This window comes from Aythya ferina (genome assembly GCF_964211825.1).
Source record: "Aythya ferina genome assembly, chromosome: 3".
Taxonomy (NCBI): domain Eukaryota; kingdom Metazoa; phylum Chordata; class Aves; order Anseriformes; family Anatidae; genus Aythya; species Aythya ferina.
The window spans coordinates 112,541,214-112,553,856 of record NC_140298.1 but is presented as its reverse complement, the minus strand read 5'-3'; the positions used below and the strand labels follow the sequence as shown (position 1 = coordinate 112,553,856).

General features: G+C 45.8%; 1 protein-coding gene and 1 long non-coding RNA gene across 5 annotated transcripts in view; both read left to right on the top strand.

The window, feature by feature from the left end:
• The first annotated feature begins 376 nt into the window (after positions 1–376).
• The window catches only part of ATAD2B (ATPase family AAA domain containing 2B), an 82,136-nt gene continuing 69,869 nt past the window's right edge, over positions 377–12,643 (top strand). For all 3 annotated transcript variants that reach the window (XM_084512896.1, XM_084512895.1, XM_084512894.1), the window contains exon 1: positions 377–836. In XM_084512896.1, the coding sequence (XP_084369022.1) occupies positions 678–836 (159 nt within the window). In that variant the 5' untranslated portion in view covers positions 377–677. The remainder of the gene's footprint in view (positions 837–12,643) is intronic.
• Positions 4,374–5,699, top strand: LOC311433609. Of its 2 annotated transcripts, none has more exons than XR_014690860.1 (2): positions 4,374–4,786; positions 5,045–5,699. It is a non-coding gene; the product is annotated as an uncharacterized lncRNA (long non-coding RNA). The 2 variants fall into 2 exon arrangements; XR_014690861.1 differs by having other exon boundaries at positions 5,024–5,699.

The window sequence follows — 12,643 nt, the reverse complement described above, 5'->3', positions numbered from 1 at the left end:
TCCAGCAGCCCCTTCCCGGCCCTTTTCCCACCCCAGGACCCCCGGCTTTAATCCCTGAGGGGATTAAACCCGGCAGGCTGTGGCGGCTCTTCCATCGCAGCGGGACCGTGGTGCGCGCTGCCCTGTCAGCCTGAGGGGAGCCGAGGGGAGCGGCTCCCACCCCTCCGCATACCCCGAGCCCCCCGGGGACCTCTCCCCGCTCCTCGCGGGGGGGAACCCGGCCTCATTCCCCCCCTTTTTTTCTCCCTCCCCGGCTCCACGCCAGCCCCTCGGATCGCGCCGGCGCCGTGCCGGAACGTCGGCAGCGGGGCCCGCACCGCCCCCCAGCGGCAGCGGCCGGGCTGGGAGCGCTGCGAGGAGAGAAAGGGAGAAGGGGCAGTAATGGCGGCCAGGTAGTGCGGCGCTCAGCCCGGGCGGCGGCGGCGGCGGCAGCGGCGGGAGGAGCCGGCGCGGCTCCGGCTGTGGCTGTGCCCGGCGGAGCGGCGTCCCCACAGGACTTCTCCTGCTTCTCCTCCTCCTCCTCCTCCCCCCTTTTTCTCCCTCCCCGCTCCTAGCCCCGCTGTCTGTCCGCCCTCCCTCCTTCCCTCCTCCCTCCCTCCCCTCCGCTCCGCTCCGCACCGGCGGCGGCGTTTAAGCCCCCCGTGTCCCCCCCCGGTGTCCCCCCCCTCGGCGGGGCCATGGTGAACACCAGGAAGAGCTCCTTGCGCCCCCTGGGCAAAGCGGCGGCCGCTGCGGCCGGTGCCGGCAGCCATTTCATCTCGTCCCGGACCCGCTCGTCCAAACGGGGCACCAAGGCAGATGCGGCCGGGCTGGAAGAGACGGCGGCGGCGGCGCGGGTGAGGAAGGGCCGGCGGCGGGGAAGCGGTGGAAATGGAAGGGAGATGGGAGGGTAAGGGGGAAGGGAGCATTAATAGTGGGGATGGGGAGAGGGGGAAAAAAAAGATGGGGAGGGAGGAATGAGGGGGTAACGGCAGCGAGGGCCGCGGCCGGGGGAGCCGCTGGGGACAGCGCCGCTGCTGCCGGGGGGGGGTGCGGAGCAGGGCTGAGGGGGGAGAGAGGGGGGAAAGGAGGGTGAAGCAGGGTGAATGGGGGTGTAGGGGGGAAAGGAGGGTGTCGGGGGAAGGCAGGGGACGGGGGGTGAAGGCAGGGTACGGGGGGGAAAGCAGGGTACGGGGGGAAGGCAGGCAGGCTGCGGCGGAGGAGCCGCCGCGTCCCGACCCGGTGTCTGGGCGACGGGCGGCGACAAGCGGCGGCACCTGACGGGGGGACGTGGGGACAGAGGGACACGGAGACAGGGGGACAGAGGGGACGTGGGGACACGGGGGAGTTGTGGCGCTGCTGCCCGTGGGGCAGACAGGGCCGGCGGAGGAGGAGGAGGAGGAGGAGGGGGGGGGTCCGGAGCCGAGCTCCCCCTGCGGCCGCGGCCGGCACTGCGCCTGCCGCCAGACAAAAGTTGGGAGCTGCGCCTGCTGCAACTTCGCAATCCTCTTGCCCTCTTTCTTTCCTCCTCCTCTTTTTTTTTTTTTTTTTTTTTTTTTGGCCTTTCCCCTTCCTTAAATGACCTCGGCTCGTCCGAAGAAAGGGTGTTCGTGGCGGCTTCTGCATAGGAAAGCTGCCCCGTTTTTGGGACAGCGCCGAGGAGGGTGAGGGGGGGATTTGCCGGGGCTCTGCTGGTTTAAGCGGAGCACTTTTTCTACATAACTTATAACAGCTTTAACTGTGATCCCTAATGGCAAATGATTCCCCAGACTGCTATCGAAAAATGCTGTTTCTTAAATTATATCTGGGAAGAGGAACTCGTGAGCCCCTTATTTTTGCCTTGCTGCCTCTAAGCATATCTTAACAACGCTGTTTTCTAAGCACACGCACGTCCTTTTCTCTTTCGTGATTGAAACCTCAGGTATATGAAGGTCTAGAGTAACGGCTGTAGCTCTCCACAGGCATATTTTCAGAGCAACGCGTTGTGAAAGGCTGGGTGAACACGGAAGTGAAAAGCGAGGGTCAAAAAATGTTTGACAGTCGCACACCGACTGCCCACGTCCTGCCCTCTGCGAAGGAAGAAGTTAGTCACACGAGTAGGGAAACAATAGCAGCCGGGGCAGATCAGGAAAATGACACCTGGAATTGCCAGAAAACCTTTTACCCCGTGCCTTTTGTTTAAAAACACTGTCTGGATACTTGCTCCGTACCTTCCATGCTTCTCTTTCAGTTCTGTTGTGCTTTGCAGTTCCCTTCCTCACATCTTACTTGCTTTCAGTGGTGCCTGTTCCTTCCTCGTATAACTTCATTAGGCTCGTGGGGATGCAGAACATCGCTGTAAAAAGCTGTTCTGCTTGTTCTAGTATGCAGTTTCTGTTTATTCATATCATGGGTCTTGTGGTTTGTGAGGCAGAGTTTGGTGTAACCCTTCCTGGCTTGCTTTACAGAGAGTTTACAGCTGCTAAAAATAAGTAGGGCATCCTTCTGAGTATTTCTCATCTATGAATAGCATTCATATACTACAGATCATTAAAATGTATAAATGATGTTATTGTCAGAGTGTAAAGAAAGGAGATTATATAAAATACTGTCATAAAGGTGATAAATACATCACAGGATACGTCCCATGTCTCTAAAGAAGTGTTTCTTCTAAAGTTAAGGGAATATTTCAGCATACTGGGCTTGTTTCACTTCACATCCAGTATCGTGCGTTTGAGGTAGATAACTTTTTTGTTTAGATGTAATTGCCAAAGGTGAGCAGGAGTTACCAGGAAGGGTTTGTTGTTTTTCTTTTTTCCCCTCAGTAAATTTTTGTAGTGTATATATATCCCACCACAGTTTGAGTTATCTCTGTACAGCTGTTTTTCCCTTCAGATCTAAGAATTTGTCAGTGATATAGTACGTTTCTGAGCTCCCCAATCTCCTTGAAATAATGCCAGAGAAAAGGATTTCAGTGATTACAACATGAATAAGTGTAGCTCTAGGAAGACAAAGCCTTTGCTTTTTGGAAGTGACTGTCAGGAGACAGATAGCAGGGCTGTGTTTTGCACAGAAAGTGTACTGGGGTTGTTTTCAGGCAATTGTATGTATTTTGTCAAAGTTGACTGGAACAGTGTGTTCTTTTAAAATCTTTTGGTTGTAATGTCAGAAAACCAGCCTTTACTACGAGCAGTTAATTGGGTTAATGGGCTGCTAGAGTTGGGAGCTGCTCTGGTACGCTTTTTATTTGCACCGTGTGACTGAATTTTCTTCCATAGAGATTCTGACTTTGAATTCGCAGAGAAATGCTCTTCAGTGGCAATGCTTGTAATTACCTTTCAGAGTGTGTTTTAAAAGATCATCTATTTGTTCCTTATTAGCAAAAACTGAATTAGTAACATAGTGGCATCCTGTAAAATGCTGATTAGACCAGGTAGTATAGATAGAAGGTTAGGAGTTGTCTTCTACCTCGTTTTTCTTCAAGGTCCAGTCTCTTCATCATAATTTTCATGTGGGTATTGTGTGGTTTATTAATTTCTTTATATGTTTTTGTATTCTTTTGTTTGTTTGTTTGCATTCATGTACAAGGAGAGGCTTGAATCCCTCTTCTCCTTGGCACAGGCTAAAAGAATTTAAGTTTCACAGAGCCACAGGATGGTTGTGTTTGGAAGGGACCTCTGGAGATCATCTGGTCCAACCCTCCCCTGCTCGAGCAGCATCCCCTAGAGCACATTACCCAGGATTGTGTCCAGATGGCTTTTGAATGTCTCCAGGGAAGGAGACTCCACAACCTGTCTCAGCAACCTGTTCCAGTGCTCAGTCACCCTCACAGTAAAGAAATTTTTCCTCGTGTTCAGATGGAACCTCCTGTGTTGCAGTGTGTGCCCATTGCCTCTAGTCCTATTTCTGGGCACTGCTGAGAAGGATCTGGCCCCATCCTCTTCACACCCTCCCTTCAGGTACTTGCACACATTGATCAGATCCTCCCTGGGCATTCTCTTCTCCAGGCTGAACAGGCCCAGCTCTCTTAGCCTTTCCTCAGAAGAGGGATGCTCCAGTGCCCTAACTATTTTAGTAGCCCTTTGCTGGGCTCTCTCCAGTAGCTCCATGTCCCTCTTGTACTGGGGAGCCCAGAACTGGACACAGAACTCCAGGTGAGGCCTCACCAGGGCTGAGTAGAGGGGAGGATCACCTCCCTTGACCTGCTGGCAGCACTCTTCCAAAAATTCCCCAGGGTACAGTTGGCCTTCTTGGCCACAAGGGCACACTGCTGGCTCATGGTCAGCCTGCTGTCCACCAGGACCCCCAGGTCCTTCTCCACAGAGCAGGTCAGCTTCCAGCCATAAATAAAAACCTGGCCTTTATTCCTTCCCAGGTGCAGGACCCTGCGCTTCCCTTGTTGAATTTCAAGTGATTCCTCTTGGCCCAACCCACCAGCCTGTTTAGATCCTGCTGAATGACAGCACAGCCCTCTGGGGCATTGGTCACTCCTCATAGTTTTGTATCATCCCAAGTCATAGATGAATAATTTTGGACACTACAGGCCTCCAACTAGATGGCAACCCTCTGAGACCTGTCGTGCAGCCAGTTCTCAATCCACCTCACTGTCCACTCGTCTACCTTGCACTTCCCGAGCTTGTTTATGGGCATATCATGGGAGGTGGTGTCAGAAGCCTTGCTGAAGTCAGGTAGACAACATCCATTGCTCTCCCAGTCTGTCCAGCATGATTTCCCTTCGGTGAATCCATGCTGACTTCTCCTGATCACCCTCTTGTCTTCCGCATGCTTTGGGGTGGCCTCCAGGATGAGCTGCTTTCCGGGGATGGAGGTGAGACTGACCAGCCTGTAGTTTTTAGGTCTTCCTTCTTGCCCTTTTTGAAGTCTGGGCGATGTTTGCTTTCTTCCAGTCCTCAGGCAGCTTCTAGTCTTCGGGTTCAATCCTGTGTTGAGTTGCATATTAATAGCGCCCATTTTTGTTTGGTCGTAATGTAGAAGCAACACGCCTTCTGTGGAAATGGGCTGTAATGGCCTAAATGCCTTTATTGTTTTCTGTGTATTCCCTCAGTAGCCTTTCCTCATCTTGCAGAAAGCAATATTTGAAGAGTCAGCTGCTCCGCGTTACTGAGTGGCGGCCGAGATGAATACATGCGTGTCCGCTGAGCAGAAGCAAGATTAAAATTAACAAAATCCCTCACTAAATGGATCACGGAGCCAAGAAGTTTATTTTCTGAAATGATGTAATAGCAGAGCGCCACAGGGAGGGTACAGAGGGGGAAAACTGGGCTACGCTTTTATTCCCTTTTCCATCATTGATTTATAAACTACGTAACAAAGTTAAGCTGTCATTACATAAGATTCTGTTCTGCCTTTATATAAGTTGGCATAAAATGTGGGCATTTTTTTTCTTTCTATTACTAAAACTCGGGAAGTCCCCTGGGTTGATATTAAAGCTTTCTGATGAGAAAAATGCATCAAAATCCTCCGCGGTTTTCAGAAAGCAAATTGTGAAACAATGCTTGTAAATTCGGTGGGCTTTATTCAAACTCCAAAAGAGTCGAAGATACCGTGGCCGTAACTGGTTAACTCTGCTCTAGGGTAACTGTGATGTTTGCAGACATCACATTGTGATTGTGTTGTAATATTTGTTTGGCAGTTGAAGCGTTTTTGTCAACATCTTAAAACACAGAAATGCTGATGGAGAGCAGGAATGAATTTGTTGTGAAATAAACACTTTTTAATCATGCCATTGTATTAGTTGGATGTTTTAGAAACGTATACAAGACTAACTTAATTAGGCAAGGAAGCATTAGCAGCGCCTTAAGAGCTACTTGAGGGCACTGTGGTGATTGTAACACAGGATCCTAGCTAAAAGTAGCACTGCCAACATCATTCAACTTGTGCAGTGGCAACATAGAGCTCTCCATTGTACTTAATTGCTAATAGGAACAAACACAGCCTTGGGATTGACATAAAGTGCTGTACTGTGGTCGAGTTTAAGGCTAAGCAGCATTTTTGTGTGCTGCAATCCCTGTGCATTTCTGCGTCTCTTACTGTAATTTCTCAGTCTGTGACAAAAAAATATTTTTTCCATCTTGGAAAGTGTGATAATGCATCTTCGGGAGCATAAACCCACTGCTGCATTTTACTCCTGAAAGAAGTCTTTAATGGTCAGCTATTGAAAACATATAAAGTGAACTTTAAAAAATACATATTATTATTTATTTTCAAGTACTGGCTTTAAACACGAGCCTTTGAGCTTTCTAAAAAATACTATTTTTCTTTCTGAAAAAGCGGGATTCAGGTTAATCTATTTTTTCTGAGTGCCTCCTTGCAAAGTGTCATGCACTGTGCTGGTTAGTCTGTAGTTTAGAATAAAGCTCTTAGAAAAAGTTAATGTTCCCTTCTTCCATAGGAAAAACTATACTTAGGGCAGCCTGCATATGAAGTGCTTCAAGGAAGAAGCTCCTCTTAAATACCTATATTAAAAAAATAATTATAAATTACAGTTACGAGTTTACACTGAGGCTACCCAGCACTTTCACAGTTCTTTGAATTATACCCTGAAACACAGAGCCTGGTGAAGTTATTCACAGCAGTGGCAGTTGAAGGCAGGTTCCCAGGAAAGCTCATCTTAGCAGCGAGGTAAGATGTAGGATTTGCTCCCTTTCCGTGGTCTGCTGCTCTTCTGGGACGCACCAGGAGAAGGTCGGTGATGTGAGACGAATTGCACAGCCTGCTCTTGGTAGGGTGGTACTGATACAGCTGTGACCGGGGGAGAAGGAGTAATTGGCGGAAGGAATCGATGGCCAAGCTTCTGTCAAAATATTTTATGATCAGCGTTTGTAATCCTGTGCTTCCAGACTGGCGTCCTGAGTTAGGATTCCTAACGTGTGCCGTGCCAAAGCAGCGTGGGCCACTGTGAAAATGGAAAATTGCTCCTCGTAAGTGCACGCGGCTTGTCCTAGGAGGCAGTCGTGCATCTTGATCGAAACCCTGCCTTTGCCAAAATATTGCTATGGGGCCAGAAAAGGAAGCACTGTAAGGACTAAACCCAGCGAGGGAGCGAGACCTCCAAAGAATGCTCAGGAAATGGTGTTGATGTTTGATGTGCTGCATTGCTTCCTCTGAACATTGGGTTTGTCCCAGAGTAATATTAATAAAAGCTGCTGCTTGAACCACCGTCTCTGGGTTCAAACATGAAGCAGAAGGCTTCACCGATTGTTGCGAGAGATCCCATGGCAGTTGTGCAAGAGTGGCATACAGCTTGGGGTTATAGAAGATAATTAGCTCAGGTAATTACATTCTGATCACCTACATTCCCCTGCAGTTTCAGTTGGATGTGGTATGTTTTTGCATAGCCTGCCCTAAATTGTTGAGTGTTTGCTGCGCTGTGGAAAAGTTTTCATTCCATTCTAGTGATGCTTTAAATTAGTCCTGCGTAAAACTCTGAAGCCCTCCTCAATCCAAAGCATCCAGCAGGAAGGAATCAGTGATGTGAAGCTTTCATTGCTCTTATTTTGTTTTTCTGTGACCGTTTCAAATGGCGCTGATTGTTCATTAGATATTTCAGCTCTAATATATTGCTTTGTGAGTGGTTCATATCACTCCTGAACCCACTTATCGCAAAGGGAGCTGACTGATTTTCATCCTTCTTCATGGTATTATTTATACTTTTTTGTACTCTTCATGCTTTGCTGCTTTTTCTAAATTTTTGTCTCCGAGTTTAGTGCTGCCTTTATTACCTTTGATGGGGTTTTCATGGTTTATTTTAACCGCTAATTGCTTTAAGTCGTTCAAGTGTTGTTTTGCATTTATACTTCCCTGGGTTCTGTTCCTGAAGAAGCTGAATTTCTTCTTGCTTGGTAGCCACTGAAACATCCCACTTCTCTGCTGCTTGTAAGGTTAATATGTTACCTTCTGTCAGCATTTTCATTTTGAACCAAGAATGTGTGTGCTGGAGTAACTTTGACTCTAGTTTAACTAGGAATAAATGATGTAGCTTCACTGCTTCTACCAGAAATACGGAACTCATGAGCTTGTCCAAAGTTCCTGCGCAGTTTTTGTAGCCTTTTCTGAATTTATTTATTTAATTTTTTAAATCTTTGTGATTCTAGCAATGTATATGCATGACCTACCTAGCTTAAAGCTTTGGTAAAAAGCTTCTGTCCAGCTGCGCACAGAGCAGATGCCTTGGTTTGGGCATTTTTGTGATCTGGAAAATGGGCTTGTTGCATTTCTCTAACATAGAGTCAATATCTTAATTTTAAGTGAATAAGTAGTCGAACTGAGCTATTAAAATAAATTGAAGTTTTTCTTTCTGTACACAGGGAAGATGTTACTTGCATCAGAATTCATTGCAATTCATCATTCCAAGTATTTAATGACTACTTTCTATTATTTCTCCAATTTATCTTTCAGCCCTTGAATATTGTTTATTATGACTTTAAATTTCAAGGCATTCATCTTGATACTTCATATTACATTTTTATACAGTGTTAGCTAGGTTTTACTTTTGAGATACTGTCTTTAAGTGCACTGTAGATAGAGGTGCAGAAGTACTCCTAATCCTGTGTTTTTTAATACAGAAGGAAGGCTACCACTTGATTTGTGTTTTATTTCCTTGCTAAATTTGATGGCTCAAATACCTGGTCACATCCAAATGTTGAGAAACAGGATTGTAATCATTTGTAAAAGTTTGCATAAATATAATTTTGCTTTAAAGGACTTCAGCAATAGAATCATGGAAAGTGTTAATATGCATCTGACTAAAAACGTCTTCCTTCAGTGTTAAATGAGAAAGATCAATGCTTTTTAAACCTTCCCATGTGTGGATCTTCCAGAAAACCTTCAGGTGTGGACAGCAAACGAAGGCCACCCCTGGGCAGCCCTGCTCTTCTGGAGGTGTGTGATTTCCCAGGTGGTGTGAGCCCCTTGCTGTGCAGCTGCGAGAAGCAACGCGCTCGCCAATGCTCGTGCCTGTCCGGACATTTGATCGGCTGGATGGGGCTCAGGTTGCTGGTCCAGCTGAAGATGAAGCCTCCTCCCCGCTTCCCCTTGCCTTGATTATCAGCTGGTGTTATAACACGATTATCAGCTGGAGATCTGCAGTGTCACGCTGAGTTTTGGGAAGGCGCAAGAGGGAGGAGAGGAGCACACTTGTGGTGGAGGGCTTGGAGAGGGGCAGTGATGAGTGGGACAGACCTCAGCTCTCCGCGGGCTCTGGCACAGTTTGGCAGAGGCTGTGTGTAGCAGACTGTCCCTCTCTTTCATGAGCCTACAAGCAGCCCATGGATTGCAAGAGTTTTTGGATGTCAGATCAAAAGCTGGCTTTCAGCAGCTTGTCCTTTCGGCGCTCAGCCTGCTTGGGAACAGGTGTCTGTGGTGCAGGCAGGGTGAATGGTCAAAAGCATGAAAACGCCCGAGAAACAAGTGGTGTAGGCAGAGCTTTCTATTTTTACCTTGTCAACTCAGAACTTTTCTCAAAAGCTTTCACATTTAATAAAAAAAAAAACAAATTTTGTAAGTGAAGAGCTCTAGGAAATAAAATGGCAATCTATTGAAAGAATGAAAGCGGATCTTCTCATGCAAAAAACGGTGTTTCAGAAGAATGAGTCGGAAAGAATCTATTCTGAAAAAGTCCAGGTGAGGGGAGATTTTATATTCTTACGGCTTCTGCTGATGTAAGCGTTGTTTACTGAAAAAAAATACAGAAATGGGATGATAAAAGAATATTGATCATCTTGCAATTGAGGCATTCTTTTCTATCATTATCACCGATGAAATTAATAGTTTTTAATCTATGATCATCAAGCACTTCTTAAGTGTGAATCGTATTTGCCCTTAACACCTGTGTTAAGGTCTGATAGATGGCAGTGTGCAAGTAAGTGGAAATTGGAGAATTGTGGCCAGAAGATGGGTTTTCTTAAGCCAACTTTGTCACTTTTCAAGCTGTTGGGAAGGTAACACGAGGTCCTTAATAAAACTTGAAGTTCTTAGTAAGGCTGTTAACGTGCTTTAATCCAAATACATTCTTTTACTCTGCTTCATGTCATTTGAAGGCCCAGGCCTGCAATGCAAGGTGTGCTCCTGGTTTGAATACTGATTAAAAACTTTCTACTACTAGAAAATGTGCAGTGAACTTAAAAGAAGGCATTCAACATAGATTTTGAAGGGGTTTGGTACATTATTGTCAGTTGACTTCATCGTGCTCCTGGTAGAAAGTTTGTTTTATCTAGTTACTAGTGCTTGAAACCAAACGAGCAAAGCTAAAAACAACTCAAAGGGGTTGTGAAGTCTTTGGATTTTTTGATTTTCTTTCCAGTTTATTATGCCAAGCCCAAAAATGCTTTGGGAAGGGTACCCAGTTCTTGCCTAGCTTTCAGCAATAGATCTGAAAGGAGGTCTTTAATGCAGTAGAGGTGTAGAAGTTTGTATTTTAAGCTATGTTTTTCACCCTTTTGCAGAAACTGATAGACAAGGGAGAACGTGGCTTATCCAGAATCACAATGCAGACAGAGTGGATTTGGGCTATTTTATTGGCATGGTATGACATTATAGATTAAATACAGCAAAAGGAAAAGGAATTGTTAACCAAATAGTCATCTGAGGGCAAAGCTGAGTTATCAGCTAACTAATTGGTACCTGGGGACACCTTCACGTGTTTTTTTCCATGACTGCAAGTTTTATTTTGGAAAACAACCTTTTTTTTTTTTTTTTTAAACCAGAGGAATAAAAATATTAATTAAATACCCTGAGTATGTACTTTCTTTTAATGAATAGCTTGTTTCCACATGGTCTTTGAATGAACTCGTAGGGGAAAAACCAGATCTTCAGCAGACAGTTTTTTGCATGTTTTATTTTTTTAAATATTAATACGGATTATTAATGTTCCGAGGCGTCTGAGAAGCTGTGTTATTTTTCACGAGCTGCATTTCAAATGAGGTCAGAAACAACTGGAAGACCTGGATTCGGTTTCTTCAAAGTGCGTAAAAATAAGTAGATCGCGAGATGTCTGAAGTCACTGGTGTCTTTTCAAAGAGTGAAACGAGGAGGAAAAATACTTCTAAATATCCAAAGCTAAAGGAGGACTGAAGCAAGTAGGCATTTGTGAAAACCTGTAGCTGAAACACATTTCTTCATTATGTTTATTTGGCTGTTTTTAATTAAGACAAAAGTAAATTTCGGGGTGTTGCTTGTTTGTTCAGTGAGGCAAGAAGAAGAACAGCTAATTGAAATGGGCTGCTTTTTACAAAATGCAGGGGAATAGGATTGATCAGTTGAAGATTCGATGCCAGTTGGCCTTAATTTCACATTTTAGGCATGGGAAGGGATCACAGATGAGAGAAAAACATGCTTATAGGAGCTGAAAGGATTAAAATAGTTGGTTCAAAACTCCTGTCTGATTTGTGAAGTTCTCTGAGTGATCATGGTAGCGTGCTGGGTGTGGTAGAGTTAGTCAGAGGAAGGGTGTGACCCACAAGATGTATGGCAAGGAGAGCAAGTTCAACCATGGTGGAAAACTCAAATGCATCAGCATGTCTGCCTACCTGTGTTTGAGTGCAGTTGGACTTGTGGTAGACCAGACAGAGGCTTTTTCTGAAATGGCGAGGTGTGGTTGTGGTCTGAGTGTCGTGTCATCCCTGCTCGAAGATGAGCTGAACCCGTGCTCATGTACTTTGAGATGGCAGCGAGAGAGAGTTTGTGCTCCTCGTGTGTTACCGAGACTGCAGGATCACAGTTACCTTTGGACATTCAGACCAGGAGTAGGAATTCTTCAGGTATTCTTCTGGCCAGGAGATTCAACTTATTGAAAATAAATAAATACATAAAAATCCCCTCCAAAAATACCACCAAACCCAAACTGGCGATCTCTTCCACGAGCTCTGCGATATGCTAGAAATAATCTTTGTGTTTTAACTTGAAAATGAATCAGCTGTAATTCTTTATCTGGTCGATCTGTGTGATACACCTGAAGGCAACCACTTGTTGGTGAGCAGCTCCGTGGTGTGTGTGTCCTCCAGTCCTGCTCAAAGACTCGATCAGTTGGGTCACTTCTTTTCTAGGACAGCAGACTGAGAAGGAGAATTTAGTTTAATTCATGGATTTCTAGCTTGTGTTCTTTCAAAACTTGTCTCTAAATGTGATAACTGAAGTTGTCTTAGTATCAGGTTTTTATTTTGAGATTTATATAGGGGTGATTTGGAAGAGAAGGCTGCAGTAACACGGTGTGGTTCTTGTTGCACCTCCATGGATGTGTGTATTACGAGATGATAAACATCTCTCCATCTTTCTCCTCTTCATGCAAAGAAAGCAGAGATAAGTATGCAGCTGTAATAATTTTATTGCTTTATTTGCTGTTTTTGGATTTGGTTACGAGATTGATCGTTACCACCATCCTGCAGCTGGCAGTGAAGTTGCGTTACCGGTGTGTGCCCGCTGCTGCTGCAAGGCTCTGGGTGCAGATTCTTAGCTCTGCAGCTCACTCAAAGTACTCCTTTGGCTGTCAAACTCAGTTACTCTCTTGAATACGAAGATGACAACGAGCACTGTTTCTCCATGCTAGACCAAGGATGTTGTCGTCTTAACCCGCTGGCCATTAGTGAGTCGCTGCTCACAACTACGAGTGAGTTCCCGTCGGTGCCGGTGTTTGGTTAGGAGCTCTGAGGTCAGTGCGTTACTTCTGACT